This window comes from Podarcis filfolensis, assembly GCF_964270895.1.
Source record: "Podarcis filfolensis genome assembly, chromosome: 11".
Lineage (NCBI taxonomy): Eukaryota > Metazoa > Chordata > Lepidosauria > Squamata > Lacertidae > Podarcis > Podarcis filfolensis.
Genome location: NC_139613.1, coordinates 48,682,133 through 48,694,800, shown reverse-complemented (window position 1 = coordinate 48,694,800; position 12,668 = coordinate 48,682,133). Strand labels below are relative to the sequence as shown.

The 12,668-nt window shown below is 40.9% G+C and overlaps 1 protein-coding gene across 1 annotated transcript in view; it reads left to right on the top strand.

Annotated features, from left to right (window-relative positions):
* The window catches only part of FBN2 (fibrillin 2), a 135,056-nt gene that overhangs the window by 68,233 nt on the left and 54,155 nt on the right, over positions 1 to 12,668 (top strand). The window contains exons 19-23 of the mRNA XM_083576443.1: positions 498 to 623; positions 5,813 to 5,932; positions 7,523 to 7,660; positions 9,343 to 9,393; positions 10,051 to 10,176. Of these exons, the coding sequence (XP_083432569.1) occupies positions 498 to 623; positions 5,813 to 5,932; positions 7,523 to 7,660; positions 9,343 to 9,393; positions 10,051 to 10,176 (561 nt within the window). The remainder of the gene's footprint in view (positions 1 to 497; positions 624 to 5,812; positions 5,933 to 7,522; positions 7,661 to 9,342; positions 9,394 to 10,050; positions 10,177 to 12,668) is intronic.

Here is a 12,668-nt window from a genome sequence, read left to right as displayed (position 1 = left end):
ACCACTTTCTAGCAGGTGGGTCACTGTTGCTCAATAGGAGAGGAAGGGGAGAGAAGCAGAGAAGTTGGTACATTGCAAACATACAGTACTGGCAGAGCTAAACTGGCAATTTGCACAGTGCATTTGCACACCAAACTCTGTACTACTTCACCCCTCTCCCTTCCAGTAAGCAAAACCAGCCTTCCTGCCAGGAAGGTCCTCTATACCAAGTGAGCTGCTTCTGCTGCTGCTTATAGAAGCCAGGGCTTTTTATCAGCCTGAACTCACAGGAAATCAGTTCCAGCACCCCTCAGGTAGCACCATTGCCATTCTAAGAGAACAACAAGGGAGGTATTCATGGTGAATTCCAGCACCTCTTTATTCTAGAAAAGTATCACTGATGGAAGCATTTGTGGAATAGCGCTAATGGTAATTTTCCTTCTGCTATTGTGAGTGGGAAGGGGCAACACCATTCGTGTCGTACATACTAATAGGTACGATCAACTTTTCCTTTCCAGACATCGATGAATGTCTAGTGAACAGATTGCTATGTGACAATGGCTTGTGTCGAAATACCCCTGGAAGCTACAGCTGTTCATGCCCAAAGGGGTATATATTCAGCAGCGAAACTGACACATGTGAAGGTAAGATTTCTGCAGCGAAAAGTATGGATGTAGTCCTGAGTTCATAACTTGTTGTTGTTTAGTCGTTTAGTTGTGTCCGACTCTTTGTGACCCCATGGACCAGAGCACGCCAGGCACTCCTGTCTTCCACTGCCTCCTGAAGTTTGGTCAAACTCATGTTTGTAGCTTCGAGAACACTGTCCCACCATCTCATCCTCTGTCGTCCCCTTCTCCTTGTGCCCTCAATCTTTCCCAACATCAGGGTCTTTTCCAGGGAGTCTTCTCTTCTTATGAGGTGGCCAAAGTATTGGAGCCTCAGCTTCAGTATGTGTCCTTCCAGTGAGCACTCAGGGCTGATTTCCTTAAGAATAGATAGGTTTGATCTTCTTGCAATCCATAGTTCATAACTCTTTATCTCATAAAACTAATTAAGAATTTAAAGAAAGTTATTGGTTATAAGCCTGAGTTACCACATTCTGTCGTCTTACCTAATGCAAGGTACCAAAGCTTCATTTCTTCCATTTTTTAGTTCCTGTTTTAAATTATTTTTAAGCTTGGAAACTGGTCAAATAGGCTATAACTACTTTTTGTTACTTATGAATTCATTTCCTGAATATGAATATCTTCCACATCTCATTAAGCTACATTAAGTTGCACCAGCACAGAGCAGCTAAGCAGCCGATTGTTCTTCAGAGACACCTGCAGAGAATTCCTTTGGGCCACAATCTATAGAATAGTTGCAGTTTGCTGCATCTTCCCAAGTAGACTGAATGACTGGAGGTCTCATTGCTGCTGAATGAATACTAAACTTGGAATGGGCCCTTCGTTACCACTACTCCTGTGCATAATATTTTGATGATGAAAAGCTAGAATGGGCCACTAAGACAGCAGTTTCCCAGACAGCATTGTTGCTAGGGCTGAACTTTAGTTAACGCCAACCAGGCCCCAAGTCATCACCTGGGTAAGCAAGCAGATGCCAAGGACTGTTCAGCTTTCATTGTCACTGTAGCATCCTGTGTTGCTTCTTAGTTTTTAATTATAGTCAGGGGGTGCTCTGTTGAGCATATACATGAGTGTTTCCCAAACTTGGGTCTCCAGATGTTTTTGGACTACAATTCCCACCATCCCTAACCACTTGCTAGCTAGGGATGATTGGAGTTGTAGTCCCAAAACAGCTGGAGACCCAAGTTTGGGAACCACTGATGTACATGGTTATAGGTGGGCATTTATCCTAGGTAAATGTATTAAGCATCAGGACAGGAGGATAAAACTCAAATTTTATTCTTGTTGTGTTGGTTCCATGATTTAAAATGCAAAACTGCACTTACTCAGAATATTTTTATTTATTCTTTAATCAACGTTTTTTAGTTAGGTTTCTGCACCCTCCCGGTCTAACACAGGGCTGTCCAACACATCACCCGAGGACTGCATGCAGCCCTTGGCAACATTTGATACCACTGCCCTCCCCGCAGCCCTCACAGTTCCTTTCCAAAGCTGGGTAAGAAGGTGCTGGCCTTTGGAAAGGAGGCATGAACACTCTTGACAGAGTCCAGAGTCCTCTTGTTTCCTTTGCAAAGCCTAGTTAGTGCTTTCCCAGCTTTGGGAAGGTGGTAGGAGGGATCTGGGACCCTGACAGAGCCTTGCGCCTCGCTTAGCTGGCTTTCGGAAGGCAGTGCAAGGGCGGGAGGGATATTAAATTTTGGTTCCCCACCCCACCGCATGACAAGGCAGTCGTCATCATCAAACCTTTTATTGGCATCACATACAAACATCCATAGCAAATCAAAACAGAATTACCGCCTTCCCAGTGACACAAAACATTTGTCACATGAAAGAGGCAAAGCAGTCTAATGTTACAATGACAAGGCAGTGTGTGGCCCGCGGGTTCCATGTTAAAGTACTCTTGTGGCCCACTTGGTATAAAAAGTTGGACCGCCCTGGTCTAACATATCATGCATGTAGAACTGGTTGCAAAGCATGCGGAGTGGGGAGGGCTGGGGAGAAAACAGAAATGTTACTTATGTGCTATTTAAAGAGCCCCCATTGTTGGTAAGGTCATTCAGTTCAGGGTCTAAAATTACTTAGCTACACCACTGATCCAAAGGCCCATAGGATATAGTGGAGCTTCCTCTCCATGAACAGAGAGGGAGATCCATGGGATAGGGAGGAAAGTCCACCGTTGTAGGCTGCCTATTGCAGATGCAGAAAGCTTGACCACACATGATTCTTTGCTGTTGGTGCTCAGTGGTGACAGTGAAAAGGGTTGTTCCAGGAACTTGAATTTGCTCAATCCAGACCCTTCTATTCCCACCTCCTGGATGGGGATAAAAGTATGCAAGCCCTGCAGCTGGCTTACTGATTTTCCTCCTATTGGGATAAGTGGGAGGGAAAGACTGGAACATCACCAGGAAATATTACCCCCTCCCACCACCAAACATTCCTACCATCTGTTCTGCCATAAAGTAACTCAGCAGGGCTTTGAATTTTATCTGTCTTCCACCAGGGAGTCTCCCTTTCTTGCTCCCTTTGGATTGTTCTGTCCATTAGCCTGGGTCAGCTTATCCATCGATTAATACAGACCGCTTCCAGGTTGATTTGATAACATCTAAAAACTTATGTGTACTTTTGAACATACAGTGTCTACTCATTTTTATCGCCACATAATTCTCTTGAATTTCCCTGGGCATTTGAGTAGCATTTCCTTATTTATAAAGAATCAGGTGCATTCAGATATCAAACAATCAACCAAGACTTCCATTGGATTGTCTATGGAATATTTTGTCTTGATTTCATAGTGAATTTAAATTGCCCCTTTTAGGAAACAACTTGCTTCTTGAACTAAACTCCGTTATCTCTCAGTTAAACTAAAGTAAACTCGCTCTATAGATGCTTAACTTCCGCCAGAGTCAATTCAGGTTTAGTTCCATGAACATTTACTAAATCGTCTGATGTAAGCCTTTTAATATCATGGTGAAGTTGTTTGAATTGTATAATAAGGATATAGTAATGTCTGTGAAAAGCACTTGCAACACAGACATTTTCCCTTCCCCAAGCACAATTAAGATGATTCAGCAGGGACTAGACTTGCAGTTCTGTTCAAATGTTATTCTTCAACACTGAACTTTCATAATTCTTGAAAACAGACTACGATTCTAAAACCATTTACTTTGAAGAAGCCTGATCAAAGCGCAATAGGGTTACTTGGAACTCAGTGACAGCTTAAGTCTGTAATCCTTATACACACTTTACCTGGAAACAAGCCCTATTGAAAATACTGAGACTTACTTCTGAGTAAATACGCGTAGGATTACACTGCATGTTTTTATAGGCGCTCAAATGGTCGTGAGTGTGTTTTATGTCCTAGTATCATGGGGAGTTTTATTGTAGGCTGAAGGTTGAAATAATACAAGAGGGAGATGCTAACTGGATCTGTTCATCTTGATATTTATCTTCAAAGCACAGCTCTGGCTATAAACGTGTTCACACAGTTGAACATGAATCCAGAACACAAACAACAAAGTATAAATCACTGTAATGTAATCACAAGGGACAATTCCAACTTTGGCTTTGACTCTGAAGAAATGACTAAGCAAACTAAGTATGTTACTTTTACGAAAGGTCAACTCACAATATAGCTAGGCAACGTTTTTCAGTATTAAGAGTATAAAGAATAGATGAACTCAAAAACTTATTAATGTTGAAGGATGTAATTTTTAATTTTCTTTCAAATAATGTTACTACAAAAAAATGCCCATTTTTTTTAGTTTTTATTTTTAAGCATAGATGAGGATCTTGGGAAGTTAGCTTTGTGCCTTAGTTGCACTGTGAAACTGTGGACTTGGAATACTTCCAACCAGTGTTTCCTCTGATTAAGTAATGCAGTCTGGAGCTATCCTGGGAATTTTGTGGTCTCCCCTGTGAACAAGTACCCGAAATATCTAGATATACAAGTATCCCAGATGTCCCCCTCTCTCCCTCTCTCATTATATATGTATATTTATATATATATATTGGTCAATAATCAGTAGAGTATCCCAGATGTGCTAACCCAACCTCTCCTCAGGCAATGAACTGTTTTTAGCACTCTGGTCTGGAGAATCTAAAAAGGGGTGCAAAGGAGTATTTCTGGAGAAATACAGAATTGAGATGGGAATGGGAGAACAGAGTAGCATATCGTATTCAAAGGAAGTATAAGTGGATTTTTTATATATCTAATCTGTGTATTTATTATTTCCTACTAGGGTATATTTATCCAGTATTTAACTAGCTCTTGTGTTTAATTTTTCACTTATTTTTTAATTTTAGGTTTAGTGGGTTGGATTTAGTTCTTAGTCCCTCCTTGGGAAAGTAATTAAGTACTAAAATGTATTCCATTCCTGAACCATAACATGAACTCTCTGTTTAGAATAGTATGTCTTGCATGATATAAAACTCATATCAAAAAAGTTTCAGGTGAACTGCAAATACATTTGTACACACAAAACTACTCTTTAGAGAATTACCGTCCTGAAAAAAATTACTTTTTTGTTATTAAAAAGTAGAGTTCAAGCTAATTTTCCTTTTTTAAAAATTAAAAAAAAATTGATATTGTTAGGTTGGGTTGCACCTACATACGGACCTACTTAAAAACAGCACATTGAAAACCCGAGGTTGAGCCATAGGAAGGGGCAGGTGAAGTTTAGGAAATGGGCTAGTAGGGAGATACTATTTTGTATATTATAGTTGCAGCATTACTTTTTAGGAAGTTTCCAGGTCTGTGGAGTCACAGACAGCATTGTAATGTTTAGTTTCTGACAGTATTTTCTTAATTTTCCCAAAGCCTCATGGAGCCATAAAATGACAGAAACAATACAGCCTTTGTTTGGCCACAGTACATTGTGGCGGGGAGTGGATTGCTTTCCATTAAATGGGCTTTGATTTCTCACAAGACAATTATAATTTATTCTGGAAAACAGTTTCAGTCCAAGTTCTTGGAAGTTTGTAGCTTTATGCGAAGCAGCCAGTTAATTAGCACTTCCCAAAGTATGCAAGCTGTCTTCTGCCCTACATTCTCTGCATTATAGAAATTTAGTTTAATGCTTAAACCAAAAAACCTGAACAAATTTTCCAGACATTCTGGCATAACATGGTTCATGGCAGGGTTTATACATCATAATATTTTCCAAAAACACATGGCGAATCTAACAGTGTCTTTTCCTTCTGGATTATAGATATAAATGAATGTCAAAGCAGTCCTTGTGTCAACGGTGCCTGCAAGAACAATCTTGGTTCTTTCATCTGTGAGTGTTCATCTGGCAGCAAACTAGACTCTACGGGTTTCATCTGTATTGGTGAGTCTATTGGTTTGTTTTGCTGTTTAAGCAAAAGCACGAATTCCGTTGGCTGTTGTGCTGAGTTAAATTCAGTTGACTACATTCCTTAGAGAAAGAATGGTATCTGGAAATATCCAACTTGTAACACAGCATAGAAAGAATTTATCAAAATAGATCAAGATTCTCATTTTCTCCATGAGAGTTGTATCAAACAAAGTTTCAAGAATAATATTTCATGTGCTGTCTTATCTTGGACTTATGAAATACTGAATATGGTGAGAAAAGATTTTTTTTCTGGCTCTAACTTTCAAGAGAGATCAGCTTCACTGTTGATACATTTTATAGGCCAGAGATGGGAAGTGTTAGCCTTCCAGATGTTGCTGGACTAGAACTCATTCCTGATGACAGGCCATGCTGGTTGAGGTCCATGGGAGTTAGAGTCCAACTGCACTTGGTCCACAGGTTCCCACTGTGTTCCAGACATTTTGGGAACTTGCACCTTTGTGTCTACATTAATATTTCTAATAAGGCTCAAAGAATGATTTTTCGTAGTGGTATGTACAATCCAACCTGTCTGCTGACCAGTGGGACTTAACATAGCATCTTAGATCTAATGCCTTCATGTGATGGTGGTGGGATCCAACAGATCCAGGACCAGCTCAGCGCCTCCCCACCCCAGGAATGTACTGTTTCAGGGATTTTTGCTGTCTGCCAGCAAGCAACACTTGCAGACTCCTGCCCAAACTGGGAGCTTCATGCTAGTGGAATGACACTGGCATCTAGTGGAATGACACTGCCCCTAATACCTGTATCTCAGTGGTCTAAACTCAGTTTATAAATGCGGTTCTGTTTTTCACTGTTGCTAAGTGGAAGTTACAGATCATTATTATTTTACAATGCGAGCCTTTTCATGAATATTCAGAGGTAAGTTCCATTGTATGTAAATGTGTATGGGCCTGCAAGGAGAAGAGTCAACAAGCCCTCCACTGACATGCAAGCTTTTTGTAAAAAAACCCCCAACCTCCCCCAACCTCTAAAACCCAAAATAAGAATAAATACACAAAGGTGTGTAGTTTGTCTTTGCAATGTTGGCAATCTTTACCATTGATGAATGCGGGTGGCACTGTGGTCTAAACCACTGAGCCTCTTTGGCTTGCTGATCAGAAGGTCGGTGGTTTGAATCCCCACAACGGGGTGAGCTCCCGTTGCTCTGTCCTAGCTTCTGCCAACCTAGCAGTTCGAAAGCACTCCAAAAAGTGCAAGTAGATAAATAGGTACCACTCCGGTGGGTGTTTCTGTGCGCTGCTCTGGTTTCGCCAGACGCGGCTTAGTCATGCTGGCCACATGACCCAGAAAACCTGTCTGCGAACAAACGCCGGCTCCCTTGGCCTGTAAAGCAAGATGAGCGCCGCAACCCCAGAGTCGTCTGCGACTGGACTTAATTTTTGGGGTCCTTTACCTTTACCTTTTTACCATTGATGAACTGGCAACTGGAGCACAAACTACTGCAAGCATCCCAATGATCAGGCTGGCTATAGCCATTTTCACTTCCAACACTGATGACACAGGTGGATTATGAATATCCTGTTTTGTTTTAATTCACTGCAGACAGTCTGAAGGGAACGTGTTGGCTGAACATTCAAGACAATCGTTGTGAAGTGAACATCAATGGAGCCACTCTAAAATCAGAATGCTGTGCTACTTTGGGAGCTGCTTGGGGTAGCCCTTGTGAGCGCTGCGAATTAGGTAGGATTTTTTACTTTGGAATGTTCTCTAGCTACTTGGCAGAAATATGTGAGTTGTTTCAGTGGTGGAACATTGCTTTAAAATTGGCTGACTGTATGCATCCTTTAAGTAAAGAAAAGTCTGCTTATTAAACTCATTTACGGTGTTACCAAATATATTTAATTGGTCTGGATTCAGACTTCCCAGGAATGGAACTCTCCTAGTGGAATGCTTCTGCTGGAGGGAGAGGAGGTGGTTTTTCTATATTTCCCTTTCCCCCTGTAGCCACCTATGCCCCCTGAAAATCTACTCCAGATGTTTGCAAGGGGGGAGGGTTCCAGAAAAGCATGGGAGGTGGCAGTGTAGGTTATTATTATTATTATTATTATTAATAATAATAATAATAAAGCCACCCATCTGGCTGTGTTGCCCCAGCCACTCCAGTTTGCTTCCAAGAAAATATTAAAAACACAATAAAACATCACCCATTAAAAACTTCCTTGAATGGGGCTGCCTTCAGATGTCTTCTAAAAGTCAAATAGTTGTATATCTGTTTGACATCTGATGGTAGGGTGTTCCACAGGGCAGGCGCCGCTGCCAAGAAAGCCCTCTGCCTGGTTCCCTGTAGCTTCCCATCTCACAGCTGCCAGAAGGCCCTCAGAGCTGAACCTCGGTGTGCAGGGTGGATGATGGAGGTGGAGGCCCTCCTTCAGGTATACAGGGCCAAGGCTGTTTAGGGCTTTAAAGGTCAACACCAACACTTTGAATTTTGCTCAGAAACGTATAACGTTGAAGGCAGAAGGAGAAATTGGTGAAAACCTTCTCCCTCTTCTTCCAGCAGGATTAGAATCCCTTCCATGTGTGGAAGGGGAAATCTGGGTACAGCCCATAATATATTCTCTGTGTAATGTAATGTATGTATGTTTGTAAGTATTGTTAAATAAAAGAAAGTGTTCACTGGTTAAGAATTCTGAACTGTCAGTCACAAACAGATGTTAACATCTCATTTCACATTGTATGCAAACCAGGAATTTTTGCAGTGATTCATTTCCTAATTATGTGATTTAAAAAACTATTATATTACATCATCTTCCATTATTTAAAGAAAGTAGCAGCATACTGAAGCAGGGCAAACAGAGTGCATTCACTCATTTAAATCCCATTCTACTGTCAGTTCAAGTAAAGCTCATTTCTGCTTAGACATCCTGGATAATAGGAAGAATGTTATGTCTTTGGTATATCAGGAAGAGGGGTTAAGACACTGAAATTCAAACAGCCAAAAACTTTAAGGCTCACGTCCTCTCATCTTTTTGCACAGGTGTGCATGAGGATTTCCATGTCAAACAGATGCTATTTTCTTTTGGCTTGGAAACAGCTGTAAGAGGGCGGAAGGATGTACCTAGATTCAGACCCCCTCCCCCCCGGCTCATCTGAGTAGGGTTTGAACTACAGTTGTCATTTACTTTGACCATTGGCTGTGTTGGCTGGAGCATGATGGGTGTTGGGATCCAGTCACATCTGGAGGGCCACAGGTTTCCCATCCCTAATATAGCTTGTTTATATTTCACTGCTTAAACTTACTCATGGGCTAAAATGGTTGAATCTTATCAAATCTGTTAACAAATATAGCTGTTGGTCCCCTTCACGGCAACTCGGCCTCATTGACCTAGCATGTTCTGAAATAAATCTTTGCTTCACTGCAGACACAGCATGTCCCAGAGGATTTGCAAGAGTCAAAGGTGTTTCCTGTGAAGGTACAGTTATTCTTGTTCTTTTTCACAAATGTAATTATTGAACCTGTTTATTCTTAACAACAACAGCAACGCCTATTGAAGTCAAGGAACCATGACTCCAAGCTGCTCCATATCCCTTATCCTTTCTCATTTTTGTGCATTATTTTTTAAAAAATACAATTTCTAAACAACCACTGAGTCAATGAAAAGGCTGAGGGGGTTGAAGAATGTGATAAATGGGGCACGGGACAATTCCTTGATCCCATTCAGGATGCCAATTCTTATATTCTCATATTCTTATATTTCCTTAATTGGAGCAATGTGATAGTATTAAATAGAGACATTGGATTCTTATCTCATTATACATGATAAAGCTATTTTTAGCCATCTCACCCCTTGCTTTTTCCTTTTTTGCAGTCATAACAGGTTTACCACACCTATCAGCCAATCACCCATTCCCACCACCCTTCTGAGTAATACCCCTCCCCACCCTCTCACTATATATAAGGGTCTGGTGACTTCTGTTTCAGTGTATCTGAAGAAGTGTGCATGCACACGAAAGCTCATACCAATAACTCACTTAGTTGGTCTCTGGAAGGAATTTTTTTATTATTTTATTTTATTTAGTCTCAATAAAATCAGGATAAATTGTAGTTTCCTATTCATACTTTATGCTAGATGTAAATGAGTGTGAAGTTTTCCCTGGAGTGTGCCCCAATGGACGATGTGTCAACAGCAGAGGATCTTTTCATTGCGAGTGTCCTGATGGCCTGACATTGGATGGAACAGGCAGAATGTGTTTAGGTGAGCAACCATAAAACCTTCACTGCATGGTTGATTTAGGGTTGGTTCACACATTAGCTTTGTGCTAAGAGTCCACATGCCCTGAATCCTTTTGTGCTCCTAGTGACCTCCAGTTGTAATAGCCATTTCATTTCACTTTTAATTTGTATACCACTTCTCTATATTGCGATACACAAGGTAGTATACAAGCTGAAGCAACAACAAAATAGCAAAGATCACATACCTAATAACAATCTGATCCAATACAAAAAAGTCATAACAAAATAGAACTTTAAGATAGATAACTTATATCAAAGAAAGCAATGTTCAACAACACATTAGAACATACTAGTAAACAGTAAAATTAAATATCAGCAAATAATAATTAAACAGTTTACACATAACAATTACAATAAAGAATTGCTAAGCTGTAATCAGTAAAAAGAATGACAAGTCACAATGCATAAAATACCACAATGACAAGTGACATCCAGATCACTTGTTTATTGAGCATTCACCCTGATTTGTTTGATATGTAAAAGCAAGTGTTATCCCACATTTTCCAGTGCATTTCCCCCATCACTCTCCTTATCTCAAAAAGTCCAATCTTTTGCAAGACTTGCCAGTCCACCAGGATTGCAAGACCAGAATATGCTGTTACGTGATTGAATCCTACCTGAAAATTGTGGAAGTCCGAAAGTGCCCCTAGGCTCTGAAACCCTTGGGTGTGAATCTAATAGAATTCAGCGATGCTTACTTCCGCATGAACATTTATAGGATTCTACTGTCAATTCTTTTTAGTTAGAAATACCCAGAGAAAAAGATCATGCCATGACATGTGTCCATTAGATTACAATACTCTTAACTTTTCATATTAGAAGTGTGTAAGATCTGAAGGCTATACTTGGAAGGGCTTTTTATGTGCTTGGTGTGGTGTGTTTTTTTGGTTTTTTTAAAAAAAGTTTTTACTGGTTTATTTGCAATTGTACTTTCCATCTACTTCTAGGAATTTCACATTCGTTATGTACTTGTTAGATGCCAGTACTTTATGAAATAGCTGTAGACATATTGAATCCATTTTAAAACACTATAGCCAAAAGAGAATGAAAATTAGGAACGAAGCTCTGCCATCACCCAAACCAACCCAGCATACAATTCAGGAATTTCTCACTCTTAAGAAAACAGCAGGGTAAAAACGCACTCAAGAAAGATAATAGCAATTTCGAAAAATGAGCTCAATTTCTGGGCAAGTTATTGGGGGAAAATGCCTAAAGGCAGTAGGGCAGAGGGCTGGCAGTGTACTTGCTACCATAAGTCCAGTTTTTCTTCATTAGCAGGACATTGTTCATTTTTCTGGGTGAAAATTTACTGCACAATCCAAACCGCAGCAACCACTGCATCTGCAATCCTGTGATTCACATCAGCTGGTGGGGAAGGGGGAAAGAGAAGGCAGCTTGCTGTGCCAGCCTGGAGCTGGAACAGTTTTCGAACCCAAATCTGGCCTGATGCCATCTTGTGGCAGCAGAGGTGCCACCTTAAAGTCCAGTGGATCACAGGCAAGCTCAGCGAACACCCCACTTAGGGGCTTACTGCTGGCTGCTGCCTGCAGGGAACTCACTGGCAGTAGTTCTACCCTTCCACACATTTGATGGGCAGAAGGGAAAGCTCTGCATCAGGGAGCAGCTCCACATCTCCTCCCCATTGTGGTAAGAATTCCCCTCTACACTACCTTGTTCGTTACCCAGGTGAGGAACAGCCACCTTTTGAATAAACCACAGAACCAAGGAAACTATTTTCAAGTCCAGCATCCAGATTTGGGGACCCGGTATTTATTATAGTTATTGCGGTAGGACAGAGCTCACTCAACGTGCCAGTTGAGAAGGTCTGCCCCGAGGCACTTCAGAACAAAAAGCTTATGTAGTAGTTCACACAAAGAAAACAATGGTCAAATGGCCAAGTGGCATATCGAGGCATCGCTCCAAGGTGATGGGGGGGTGAAGATACCAGTATGGAGTCATGTGTGCTTTCCTGACGTATGTGAAAATAACTCTTTGTTTGCTGTGTTAGATGCCAGAACAGTGGCACCTTGGTTTGCATACGTCTTGGTTTGCATACGTTTTGGATTACAAACACGTCAAACCCGGAAGTGCGTGTCCCAGTTTGCAAACTATTTTTGGATTCCAACCCTTTTTTTTCATTACGAACAATTGTTTTTTGAGGCCCCATTGGCGAAAGCGCACCTTGGGTTACAACCTGTTTTGGTTTATAAACGAACCTCTGGAATGGATTGTGGTTGTAAACCAAGGTACCACTGTACTATTTATAATAATAATAATAATAATAATAATTTATTATTTATACCCCGCCCATCTGGCTGGGCCTCCCCAGCCACTCTGGGCGGCTTCCATAAAAACCAAAAATACAATAAAATATCACACGTTAAAAACTATTTATGTATCTTTTCTTAGCAGCTTCATTATTTATTTATTTATGAAAAAGACACACACCCACAC